Source organism: Lates calcarifer, linkage group LG8 (genome assembly GCF_001640805.2).
Source record: "Lates calcarifer isolate ASB-BC8 linkage group LG8, TLL_Latcal_v3, whole genome shotgun sequence".
NCBI lineage: Eukaryota > Metazoa > Chordata > Actinopteri > Centropomidae > Lates > Lates calcarifer.
Genome location: NC_066840.1, coordinates 18,691,209 through 18,704,325, shown reverse-complemented (window position 1 = coordinate 18,704,325; position 13,117 = coordinate 18,691,209). Strand labels below are relative to the sequence as shown.

At 39.3% G+C, this 13,117-nt stretch overlaps 1 protein-coding gene and 1 non-coding gene across 2 annotated transcripts; both read left to right on the top strand.

Moving 5' to 3' along the window:
* The first annotated feature begins 370 nt into the window (after positions 1-370).
* trnal-aag (transfer RNA leucine (anticodon AAG)) lies at positions 371-452 on the top strand. The gene has a single exon. It is a non-coding gene; the product is annotated as a tRNA-Leu (tRNA).
* A 706-nt stretch (positions 453-1,158) lies between these two features.
* Positions 1,159-11,825, top strand: bod1l1 (biorientation of chromosomes in cell division 1-like 1). Its single transcript, XM_018693740.2, has 28 exons — positions 1,159-1,414; positions 1,813-1,937; positions 2,133-2,323; positions 2,608-3,102; positions 3,390-3,539; positions 3,681-3,841; positions 4,023-4,119; positions 4,728-4,854; positions 4,957-5,020; positions 5,130-6,987; positions 7,085-7,155; positions 7,281-7,401; positions 7,592-7,705; positions 7,789-7,832; positions 7,914-7,965; positions 8,081-8,145; positions 8,255-8,336; positions 8,499-8,557; positions 8,674-8,749; positions 9,051-9,097; positions 9,259-9,427; positions 9,861-9,928; positions 10,163-10,289; positions 10,678-10,730; positions 10,898-10,976; positions 11,162-11,241; positions 11,418-11,517; positions 11,692-11,825. Exons 1-28 carry the CDS (start codon positions 1,298-1,300, stop codon positions 11,727-11,729), a joined length of 4,830 nt encoding a protein of 1,609 aa, XP_018549256.1. The 5' UTR covers positions 1,159-1,297; the 3' UTR covers positions 11,730-11,825.
* The last annotated feature ends 1,292 nt before the right edge of the window (positions 11,826-13,117 follow it).

Here is a 13,117-nt window from a genome sequence, read left to right as displayed (position 1 = left end):
TTACAAAGGTGTTGATTCAACTTTATAGTCACTTTTGAGGTTGCAATTCAGCTTGTGATGCTGTTGAATTACACTACGTTTATTTTCAATAATTTATCCAACCTTTTTATTAATGAGGGTGGACCAAATGTCTAAAAGCTTAAACAAAACTGACCTTGAAATCTATCGTGAAGGTGGAATTTATTGCTGACTTTTAGCTAGGTGTTGAGATGATTTCATAAGTTATGACATCGCAAATAGTATCTTCGAGTAAACCACATCTACATTAGATTACTGCTAATGATGATGATTGCGATAGATGCTGATACCATTTGTAGTCGAGCTAAGAATATCACCTTCACAAAGTAACTTTACTGCCATGTGTATTCACGGTAGCGTGGCCGAGCGGTCTAAGGCGCTGGATTAAGGCTCCAGTCTCTTCGGGGGCGTGGGTTCGAATCCCACCGCTGCCAATATTTTTTTATCTCTGTTTTTATTTTAGGTTGTGTTCACTTATGTGGAATATCTAGCATCTGTCTTCACTGAAAACTTGACTTGTCGGTGAGAATCTGATGTTATACAGCGAGTGACTATACGTACTGTAACTGAAGGCACTGACAGTTGGAAATGTGGGACGTTAGTTTAACCGTTACCGTGTGCACCAATACTAATGATAATAACTCATTATTTCGGTCGGGAACACCATCGGTATTTGATCAAGGGAGTTATTCGAGGTTAAGTTAATCGAAAACACGAAGTACACGGAATTACTTGGTAGCGTGTTAGACAAATGAGGATGTTACTTGTTGCAGTAGAGCGCTAGAGGTCACTAAATGATCACTGACTCAACACCTTTTGAGTTTTAGCAAGAACGTAACATTAGTATAGGCCATAACCATGAAAATGTGTTTTCCAATAAGGTAGCAAAGTTGCAAGTTGCAAAATGCTTTCTTTCGCCTTCTATGCCTTTATTATTCCAGATTTTAAATAACCACTCAATTATAGAAGCAAATTTGTACTTGGTTGCGTCCCTTCACTGTAGAAACATTTGTCATTAAACATCGACCGTCTATGGTTAATATATTAACTTTATACACAGTCTGTAACATTTACCTTCTCGTTTACTAAACTTTTATTTTGGTAGGAGAAACTTCCCTTTTAAAGCTGTTCCGGTTTAACTGACGACGCTTTTATCACTTCCGTTTCCAACCTGCTTCGAACTTCACCCACCACAACAGAAAGCTGGTTGGATATTACCTCATGTTTTATCAGTATTATCACTTTTAATCACTAAACTTTAAGCTAACTACGTCGAGACATGGCTGGTTTACCACCGGGGGACCCACAGCTGGTCTCAATGATCGTCAGTCATTTAAAAACACAGGGGCTCTTCGACCAGTTCAGGAGGGACTGTCTGGCAGACGTTGATACAAAGGTAACGGTTGAAAACGTCTTTATAACTGGTTGTCAATGAGTGTTTAGTGTGTAATAGCCGTGTAACGTTTATATGCAGCAGCTTAGTTTAGGGACCACAGAAAGCAGGTATCTGCAGTGGTGGAGCAGGTTTAACAGTGTGGCTAACTAAGGCTAATTAAAGCTACATGTCAACTGTAAAAATTTCCCATATCCTTGTTCATTATTTTAGTGTGGGTACTAGAGCAAAAATGAGCTGTCTTTCATATTTAGAAGGAAGGTCAGTGTTAAATATAGTCATTCCTACTTCCAAAACAGCCACTGATTTTCACTGATTTTCATTCATTTTAATGGAGCACTGACAGTTGTTGGTAATAGCTTCTCAGCTGTGATAATGGTCTTGCTTTTTCTTTCTTGCAGCCAGCTTACTTGAACCTGAAACAAAGAGTGGACAACTTTGTGTCTAATCACCTCTCTAATCACACATGGAGCCCACATTTGAACAAGAACCAGCTGAGAAACAACATCAGACAGCTTGTGCTGCAGTAAGTGAGAATGGAGAGAGATCTCTACTTCACCTTTTGTTCGCCGTCTTTTCTTGTTCAGTTCAAGAGTGCAGAACAGAAAGTATTCATTTCTTTTTCAAGCTAAAACAATACTGTATTCTTCTGCTTTGTGATTTCTTTATATCTAATTGTATGTGCAAGTTACCCAGAGTTAAATCAAGCTGTTTCTCCTAGATCCGGGATGTTGGAGCAGGGAGTGGACAGGATCGTGGCCCAAGTGGTGGATCCCAAAATCAATCACATCTTCAGGCCACAGGTGGAGAGGGTGGTCCGTCAATTTCTGTCGCCTGGCAGCTGCTCTGAGGAGCCACTGGCCCCACTGCCTCCAGCAGAGACCAAACCAGACAGCAGCATTCCTGAGCAGGGTACACAACATTTTATGTCTTTGTTAACTATGCATGTTATGTTTGATTTTTTTCTTTTGTCACTCAGATTTTGGCTAGTGATGAAGAAGAATTCTTTCCCATCTTCCCACACATCTGCCTTGTTTGAATTTCTCCAAATTCTTTCTTTCATTCTAGAAAATTACCTAGAATTTAGATCACTTTACTCCTCCTTCTTAGATTTAAAACACAAGTGTAAACATCTGTTATGTGTGTCTTACATTCACACAGTTAACACATGTCATTACATGTTCATATGTTCACAGCCTCATCATCTGCTCCAACTACCACTGCAGCCAGTGACGCCATGTCCATCTTGGACACAATAACTTCTCTCAATCAGGAGGCTAGCGTCAGAGCCAGCTCAGGCACAGAGAAAGGACGTAAAGGTCAAGCCTCAGATGAGCCCATGCAGCTGGTGGAGGAGGGCGAGCAGGACATGAGTGTTGTGGAAGAAGGAGACAGCTACCATGAAGGGAGGACCCTGGAAGAGACTGAGGAAACAAAGGTGGCACCAGAGGTCCAGGTACTAGAAGTGAAGGTGGAGGACACTCAGGAGCAGATGGATGTGGGAAAAGAGGGGTTAATAGAGGAGGTGAAGATGGAGGATGAGGTGTTAGGAGCTCAGGAGCAGATGGAGGAGGACAAAGACAATACTACCAGCCGAACAACTGGAAAACCTTCAGAAGAGAAGCAAGACGATGAGCTACTGAAATCTACAAGTCAGGCCAAGCAGAAAGCGAGAGAGAGGATAAAGGAAGGTGAGCTGCTGTATTCTCTGTATATGTTTTTAGTTTTGAGATTTCACAACACAGTCCTATAAATATTGTTATACACTATGTAACACATGTTCTGGTTTCTGTAGTTTATCACTGGATTTCTCAGTGGAGAATAATAATTACAATCCACTTATTTTTGCCTCACATTAGTCTATCTTGGTTATTAAAACATCAGAGAGAATATATGAAAAAGGTCCTTTTTTAACAGTAAATTTCAAATAGAGTACAAGGATAAAAGGTTTGTAGACTGACATGTCTTTGCACTGCAGAATACTCCTTGGAGGACTCTGACCTGGAAGGCCTGAGCGACATCACAGTGAGCTCTGTCCACACCAGCGACCTGTCGTCATTTGAGGAGGAAAGTGAAGATGAGGAGCTGCTTTCTGATTCCTCTGAAGAAGGGGAGCTTCCACCTGATGGTCTCAGCTTTTTATTCCTCTTTGAGTTTTCAAACAAAATTTGAAAAGTAACTCTATCAGAAAGTGTTTAATAAAACATGTTTGGCTACTACCACAGATGTTTGATTTTGAACTGTAAAACTGTGTTTTGTGTGTGTCCAGATCAAGGTGAGAGAGCTGAAAAGAAAAATGCCATTGGAGATGCAGAAGAAGAAGAGCGTAAGCCTCGTCGCAAGGCCTACGTTCACAAGCCCTTCCTCTACTCCCGTTACTATAGTGACTCAGATGATGAAATCACTGTGGAGGAACGTCGAAGATCTGCGGTAAGTTGCCTTATTGTCAACATTAAAGATACAGCATTAAAAATCTATTTATAGCCAAATCAATGGCTTTACTTGGTAAATTAATTGATCATGAATTTGAAGACAGTATAGATTATTATGGTCCATCATTCAGTCAATCTTGTTTTCTTTCATAGCTGTCTCTTAAACTGTGATCTTGCAGGCAAAGGACAAAGAGGAAAGGCTGCTCAAGAGACAGCAGAACAGAGAACGAATGGAAGAAAAGCGCAAACAGAAAGCAGTACAGGCTGAAGAACAAGGTATTTCTCTCTTGTCTCTTGTGTGTTTCACTATTTGCTGTCATGTGCTGTCACAGCTGTGGGTTTGAATTTGGCCTCAGTGTTTCTTGTCATCCCATGTTTTATATCAACTTGTTCATCTGCTATTTTTCATGTTCCTCCCCACTGCTCACTATATAAGAGTGGGGACATATTAGAGGACAGCAACCAAAAATGTTGCTGTACAATTAGACTAGTTAAGGTTTAGTGTAGCAGCACAAAACATTATGTTCTGCTACTATGGGCTTAAATTTTTTAATCTCAACCTTAGGTCTCTCTCCATGGCCCATTTGGGGTATCACAATTATGTTTAAATTTCAGCAAACAGATTGTGTTATGACACTGTTTATGTTATTGTAAAGTTGTAATCATACAAGAGCTGGAGCTTCTTTAATTGTATCTAAATATTCTCTTGAAATGCACCCCCACATAATGTCACAGAATCTATAAATTGCAGTGTAAGATGTTCAGTTTGTTTAGTCATGCTCTGCATTCTCATTGTCTCCATTTTGAAAGTCAAACATGTCTTCATAATGGCTGCGTGTACTCTTTATTGTCACATTATTTACCAGGCCTAATTTCCTATATAGATCACAAAAAACAAAAGAGTGGAGACTCTGCTGGGCTGGAGCGCCCCCGAGCCAAAGAGGCTCGAAAAGAAAGGAAAGTTCTGGAGAAAAAAATGGCTCTCAACAGGAAGAGGAAACTAGACTCAAGGTATGTCATCAAAAAATTAAGACAGAAATTCATATAGCCATTGCTCAACACAATCAGATGTTTTTGCAATTGTCTGTACGTTGCATCAATTTCACATTTCAGGAAAGAGGGAGATGTTGCAAGCAAGAAGAAAGGAGAAACAGGAGGAGAGGGATCCAGGAAATTGGTATGTGAAGGCTGCCAGGAATAATGCAGATTTCACCACAGGTAACAGGTTTGTCCTTGGATTGGCATGGTGTAACAAGCAACATTGTGTTTTATTGTTTTAAAACTAGGAAGTGAAAGCGGCCTCCTCAAAGACCCCACAACCAAAATTGATAAGAAATCTGTCAGAATCAGCATCATCTGACGAGAGGCATAGAAGGACGAGTGGCAGTGTGTCAGAAGATTCCAGTGACACCAAAAAGCTGTCTGACAAAGGCCGGACACACTCCTTCATCCTGGAGTTGGAGCAAGGTTCCCAAGAGGCTCTTAAACAACGTTCTGTCGGAAAATTTGATCGTCTGTCCCGCAAAGAACTTCACTCTAAAGAGCGCAAAGAGAAAGAACGCAGCCTGTCTGACGAAAGAGCTAAACTCAAACAAAAGCAGGATAAGAAATCTGAACACCAAGCAGATGAGACTCAGCAGAAGGATGGAGTTAAACTGTCATCTGAAGAGAAAGGTGAGAAGAAGCCTAAGATTAAAAGTGAGAAGAAAATGACTGGAAACACAAGAGAAGGAAGAGCATCTGTGTCTGAAGTTGTTGCAGACGAGGGTCCTAAAGATGCAAAGAAAGTAAAAGCTCCATCCATGGAGGCTGTCAAAGCAGAGAAGGACAAGGAGAAACAGAAGGACAAAATTAGGGAAAAGGACAAAGATAAAGACAAAAACAAAGAAAAGGAAAAGGCTAAAGGAGAGAAAACTTCAGCTAAAAGTGATTTCAAGCAGCTGCTGCGCCCAGACTCTGCCGGTTCCTCTGAGGATCGGTCTGACATGGAGCCAGGACCAGACAGCAGCAAGAAGAAAGATAAACACTCCAAAGAAGTCCTGAAAAGGTCAAAGAGCCACAGTGAGGACAGGCAAGGAGAAAAGCCCAAATCTACAACAGATAATAAAGACAGCGAGAAGGAGAAGATTAAACCAGATCAAGAGAGCCAGAAATCAAACAAGTCCAGCTCTGAAACAGACAAAGATCCAAAAAGAGTCAAGACAACAGAAAAAGGAAAACTCATGGAAAAATCAAAATCAAAATCAAAAGAGGAAACAAAGAGTCCATTGTTATCAAAGACAGATAAGAAAGTTCAGAGTTCAGAAGTCAAAACTGCAGGGGCTGCATCTATCAGTAAACCTGAGGGAACAAAGGATAAGAAAAAAGAGGGAAATGCAAAGGAGCAGCGCAAAATCTCTGAAGAACCTTCACATGAGAAATCAGAAACTAAGAGTGCAAAGAAAAAAGCAGAAAAGAAAGAAAAACTCCCAGAGAAGAAAGACGAAAGCCAAGAGGAAAGGAAGACACCCAGAGAAGACAAACTGGAAAAGTCTGATAAATCCTCAAAGTCTTCCGTTTCCTCAGGGAGTCTTGAGGCAGAAGAGCCACCTAAGAAACAATCTCTTTTCCAAGACACCAGCACAGACTCTGATCCTGTCACCACCACCATCACCACCTCGTTCTCTGATGACACCTGTGACGCCTTGAGTGACATCACCCCTGAACCGCCTGAGGGAGAAACGGATTCACGACTCAGCGAGATGCCTGCTGTTCCAGCTGAGGCTGACGCTCTGCTGACTCTTATGGACGTTTGTACCTCAGCAGAGGCGAGACTTCCACCTGAGAGCGTTCGAGAGGATGTGACTGCTGAGATGGTACTTCAGGATGCTGATATGAAAATGAAAGAGGCAGCTCTGACCTTGCTATCCATGGACCCTGATAGCACAGTGTCTTCCAGCTTAATAAGTCAAGATACAAGTCAGGAACCAGAGGTAAATCCACCTGTCCCACAACTGATGGAAACAGCTCCAGCTAAAGAGGAAGAGCAGCATCCTCCTATGGATGTGCATACAGCTGCTGAAACTGAGTTTACAGCCACTGAGCCATCACCACTTCCACCTCAACAGACCGCTGAGCTTGTTGAGGAAAAACCAAACACTGCAGGTACATGAAAAAAATGCCAAAATATTTATAATTGGCTCCCTATGCATGTCAGAATGTTTCCATATGTTTAAAAAGCTAAATATTTATCTGTTTATAGATGAGTCTGAAAACTCAGAGAGAGAGATGGAAGCATCAAAGGTTGAAACCTCTGAGATAATTGCTCCACAGGTAAAATTGATTTCATATTTGGTGCAATTAACATTCCTGGCTTTTATTTTGAAATTTTGATTTGGACTATCTTACTAGTTCCACTAAACTTCTTGTTGAATTGGCACAATTCTTCTTCTACACAGGATGATGATGCTACCTCGAATGATCAGATTTCTTTGAATGTGGATGAAACCAACAAGGCAGAGCCTACTCCTGAAACACAGCCAGATGAGGAAATAGCATCACCAGCAGCTGACAAAGAAGGTTAACTTTCTTGTTTTCCATCTTAGCTTACATTCTAATCTTTTTTTCTTGTGATTTGATCCATGCAACTATTATTTTTTGTGATTTACAATCTGAAGTTAGTGGTTTGATTAAAGACATTTATAATGACCAGGCATTGTCTGTGCATCAAACTCAAGTCTCATTTACTTCACTTTCTCTTATATTTCAGCTGCTGATACTGTTGTGTCTGAAACAGAAGAGGTCAGAGGAAGCACAGAGGAAACCACAGTAGCTGTTATTTTTGATACCTCTGAACAAGTCTCTGAAATGTCCAGTAAACAAGGTGAGGGCTTGAAAACTTTGTAGCTCCATGAAAAGAATAAGATGGTTTCTTTTGCCAACTATCAATTCAACTCTTTATTTTAGATCAAAGTGAGCCCGATGTTGCAGACGCAAAGACAAGCCCCAAGGTGAGGTTCCACTCATGGTACATGAATTTGAATTGTTTAGATTCTTAAACTTGAGACTAAAGTCTCTCTCTTAAACAATAGGCAGAGGAAGTGGTTGCTGAGGAGAACCAGACCAAGATGGACATAGATAACAGTAAATCTTTTCCCTTTACAAATACAAACACAATTACATCTGTCTAAACAACATGAATTCATCAGAAACTATAAATTAAGCAATACATTTTAAACCTGCTTCTTTTCACCACTAGGTGAAGCTGAGAGTAAGACACAGGAGGAAGACAATGTTGCAGCAGAGGAGAGTGATCCACAAACTGTAAGTGATCAACTTTTACTCACAGTCACTTACCTACATATCACTGCTCTATTTTATCTAACATACTTCATATGTTTTGTTTTCCTATGTTGATCTGTGGATTCTTTAGATGGAAGCCAGTGTTCCAGAGGAGACAGAGGAGGTCAGAGGAACTGAACCGGAGTGTGAATCCAAACTAGTCAAACAAATCAGTGAGTCGTGACTTTTTATCTGCATCTATTGATTTTTCCTCAGATATCACAACTACATTACTCATTTGGGTCTTGGAGTCTTGGAGTCCTGAACGCTCTCTGAGTCTTACTAATGGTATAAAACTGGATATTTACAGATAGCCTACTGTTTGTATTTTTCAGGTAATGTCTCCAGCACAGACAGCCAGGAAGACGAGAAGGGATCAGACCTGTCAGAAAGGGTTTGTTTGAAATTAAGCTCTTACATATGCAATCAATGTAGGTGTTGATTCGGTACCCTCTGTGTTAACACTTTTTATTAAACTTTTTACTTACAACTTTTCATTTTGTTTTGTAGGAAGAGAAGACAGAGGGAAGAGGAAGACGTAAACGAAAACTGTCCAGTCAGAAAGTCGCCACAGTGAAAGAATCTGGTAAAGTAGCTGAGATTTAAATATTATAAGAATTTGTTTTGTCCAGGTTTGTGACTTCCAATTTAAACTGTCATTAAACGTACATATATATTATCATTAATCACTTAGCTGAAGACATTGGATTACAAAATAGGATTACAAAAATGTTTTTAATTTCAGACTCTAGTCAGTAAACCATGTATTAACCATATGGATGGACTGATTCCCCTCAAGCAGCTAAACTGTCTTGGTAGGAGCTTTAACAGATGGTTGTAACAGTTCTGAGAATTGATTAATAATTTATGTCTTTGTACCTGATCAGGTGATGCGAGGGGTGAAAAGGAGAGTAAGGAGCAACCATCTGATGAGGCAAGTACAACCTTTGTTATGTTGCCTCTGCCTAGCATCTGGTGCTTTCACTAAAGCAACAATTCTGTAGAAAAAAATAATTTGTTTGTAGGTACATATTTTTATTTGACGTCTGTATCAGTGTAATTTGAATCCACATTGTTTTTCTATTTTACCTTCAGGAAACTCAACAGGAGAAGGTTGTGGAGGTCAAAACACCTCGCAGGGGACGATCATCCAGATCAACTGAAGAGGCAGACAAGGACCAACCCAAAGCACCTGAAAAGACTGAGGAGACTCCGAATCGCAGGGGAAGACGTTCAGGAGCTGCAGCCAAAGAGGCCACTGCTGGTAAGCCTGTCGCTTGCCACCTAGCTGTAAAAATGAGTGGGTTTTTTTTGCCAGTTATGTATTGTATGTATGTATTTAACATACATGATGTTGTACATCAGCCAAATTTAAATTCAGTCAAGATCTGAAATATGTAACAAACTGACTTAAAATGGAAACTACTCATATAAACTCCACGAATGTTTAAGAATACAAGTGTTTCATCAAATATTTGACTGTGATGAAATGTTTGAACTTTTTCTAAACATGTTGCTGCACTAAGTACAAGCCTTTTGCTTTTGCAGATGGAGAGATTTTATTACAACAAAGATGAATAATTGTGAAATATTGTGTGTTGTACTAAACACACTGTTGAACATTGGCAAGTGCTACAGAGTATAGAACAATGTACTTCAAGTGTCATAAGTTTCTATTATTTTGTTTTTAATCTCAGATAATCAGAAGAAAGATGAGGAGAGCTCTGATAAGACCTCATTAGAGAAACAAGCAGAGAAGGAAGAGGTATGTTAAGAAAAGTGCACCATATATTCCATATATTTAATATGGAACAGTACCTGGTTTATTATTACAAAGACAGTGCTTATTTCTGTGACCTTGTTATCTAGCAGGCAAATGTGTTGCTTTTGTGACTACACATGATGATTGAACTCACCATGTGTCTCTGAGCCGACAACAATAATTTTGTGGAGTACAAAATCACTGAGTGTTCTTCACAAGGTTTATCTCAACATTTAGAGAACTGAAGAGGAAAATGAACAAAAGAAAACTGGTCAACAGGGAAGTCAGGTCCATCTGCCGACTCCTGTTCCAGAGGACACTGAAGTTGCAGGGAACTCAGACTCCAAAGAGACCACTGACATACGTAAGTTTGTTTTTAATTCAAGTCATATGCGTGCACTTTCCCTCTTGTATTTTTGGTCTTCTTTATTTAAATGACTGAGAACACAGGCTCTGTGGTGTTGCATGTCTGCCAGAGCACAAATTTCCAACTTACAGAATAAGTGAGCCAAACCTCAGCAGCTAATTTGTGTGTTTCACAGCATGATGTTGTGAGTTCATTTTATTTTGCTGTCATCACTGTTAACAACCTGTAAAATGGTATGAATAAGTAATTTGGCATTTATAGTCAGCCTAAAGAAGGCTGGCATCTTGGCCATGAGTTAAACTTTACAAAATATTTTTTGGCTGCTTCTTGTATACAAAAAAGATACATTTCAAATCAGTTTTGATCAATCATATTTCCATTCCAGGTAAACCGGTACTGAAGAGAAAGAGGTCAGAGGAAATAGAGGAATCTGTAGAGGTGAGATTTGTTGTTTTTGTGGATTAAAATGTTCTCTGGTTCTTGGTTTGCACCTCCTCCATCTCAACCTGTATTCACTTCCTTTATCCCCACCATGAACGATGAAGTCACCTTTATCCAAATTGCTATTTGGATGCCTTGATGTGTATTCAAATATTATTCTGCAGGAATCCAAGGCCAATAAGGATGTGAAGGAGGACAGCAGTCAACAGGAGCAGTGTGAGCAACAGCCTGAAAAAGACAGCAGTGAGAAAACACACATAGAAACACTCAAATTAAAAATCAATTATATAAGTGTGAAATTAGAGCAGAGGATCTTGCATATCTTAAACACATTACTTGTTGCCTGGATACTTGTTCGTCACAACATTAATGAGTGAGGAGGAGAATGAATTATATTCAATCTCTGTACTGTACATTTGCTTTTCCAGGTGGCTCCCCTTCAGTGAGTCAGACAGAGGGACAAGAGGAGGTCAAAGAGGAGAGCAGCAGTGAGAAGAAACCAGATGATGTATGTTGTTGTCAAAAAATGTTATTTAGAAAAATATCACATGGTATGTTTTAAATATCATGCTTTCATTGATTAGCTGTCTTTATTTTCACATTAATTATTAATTATTAAATCTGACTTAAGTAAGTTAAATGTTTTGGTTTTTTTTTTAAACCCTGTTGTTATAATCTCTCCAGGCTGAGGAGGAGCAACAGCAAGAGGACCAAGAGACGACTCCAAAGAAAAATGCTCGGAGAGGACGGCCTTCAAAAGCAGCAGCAGCCACAGAGGATTCAGGTAAGGAAACTTGCAGCTCAGTTAAAATGTAGCCAGAGTATTTTCAAAGTAAAAGTAATTTTGTAAAAAGGTGGTTTGCCACTTGTAAAATTCTGTGTACCTTCAGTAACTGTTGTAGGGAAACTGATTCATGAACAGAATCAAATCCATCATAATTCACCGTCTTTCACACAGATAAAAAAGACAAAAAAGCAGAGGAAAAAGAAAGCTGAGCAGAACGATGAAGAGGAGGAAGATGATGCTGAGGAAGGAAAAGGAACTGCAACCAGAGCGACCACACGGTCAGCCTCTCGCCTGGAGGCTGAAAGGTAATTTGACAGCTATTTGAACTGTTTGTTTGTTAACGGGATCTAGAGTAAAAATTACGGGCAAGTAATTAAAAAACAGTGCACTCAAGCAGCTGCCAGAGCACCTGCAAAAGCACCAGCTGACAACTCTGTATTTTATATTGTGTCATAAAATCTAACTCATCAGTGCAAATACAGCCTCCTAAACTGTGACACACTGTGTGTGCAGATGAATTCATTTAAAGTCAGTGGTGATGAATGAGCCTCTGATTGTTTTAGTGCTGAATGTTTGCACTCTGAAGCACCCAGAAGGCATCATCACTGTCACATCCTATTAAATGAAAGCTGGGGAGATTTAGTACCAAAGTAACAACTGTTGTTTCATATTTGTTTTTATTGCTTTCTCAGAAACAAGCCAAGTAAACCATCCACCCGGGCAAGTCGACAGAGCGGTAAAGAGGAGACCGCAGCTGGCACACGGTGAGTTTGTCTCATTGAGGTTCAGCAAAACGAACGAGCTTAAAGGGGAATCCAACCAAATCTGTCTGCTCGGTCACTGCTCTGTGAAAGAGGACATTTTACCAAACATTTTCCTGGAATTTCAAAATGTTTTTGAGTTATTAGTGCCCAAAATGAAAATAAGAAATCATTTTGCATGGCCTCGGCTGTTTGAAAGGAAGGTATATTACATGCCTTGAATTACTACGGGTACAGGATCACTGTCTATAAAAAATAAGTAGAGCTGTGAGTAATTGGATTTGGTGATATATAATTAGTATGTTAGGAGGGAGATGATGCTGTTGTGTGTAATTTCATAACAAATCCAGGGTATCCATTAGTCCTAAAACAGTCTGAAAAGCCCTAATAAATTTTAATAAATTAAAATATCATAATTTGCTACTTAAAAATAAGTAGTCTCATACTTATAAATGTATTCACAGAGAAGGGTTTCTGCAGCAGTGAGTCACAGCACACCATGTTTAATACACCAGATGTTTTCTACAAAGTGATTTCCTATATACAGTTTTTACACCAAATATACAAAACAATTACTATTATTGTTTTTGATACTTTTCACAAAATACAGTACAATATTTACTCTCAGGATATTAAGAAACGTGCAAGGTAATGTAAATAACCCTAACAGAACTGCTAGTATAGATTATTTTCAATTCTGATTAATCTGACAATTATTTTATTGATTATTATTGAGAAAAGCGGGAAAACACTGACAGAATAAGGGAATGTTTGATGTTTTTGCTGGGTAAAATAACTGATGATTAATCGATTATGAAAATAATTATAGATTATTT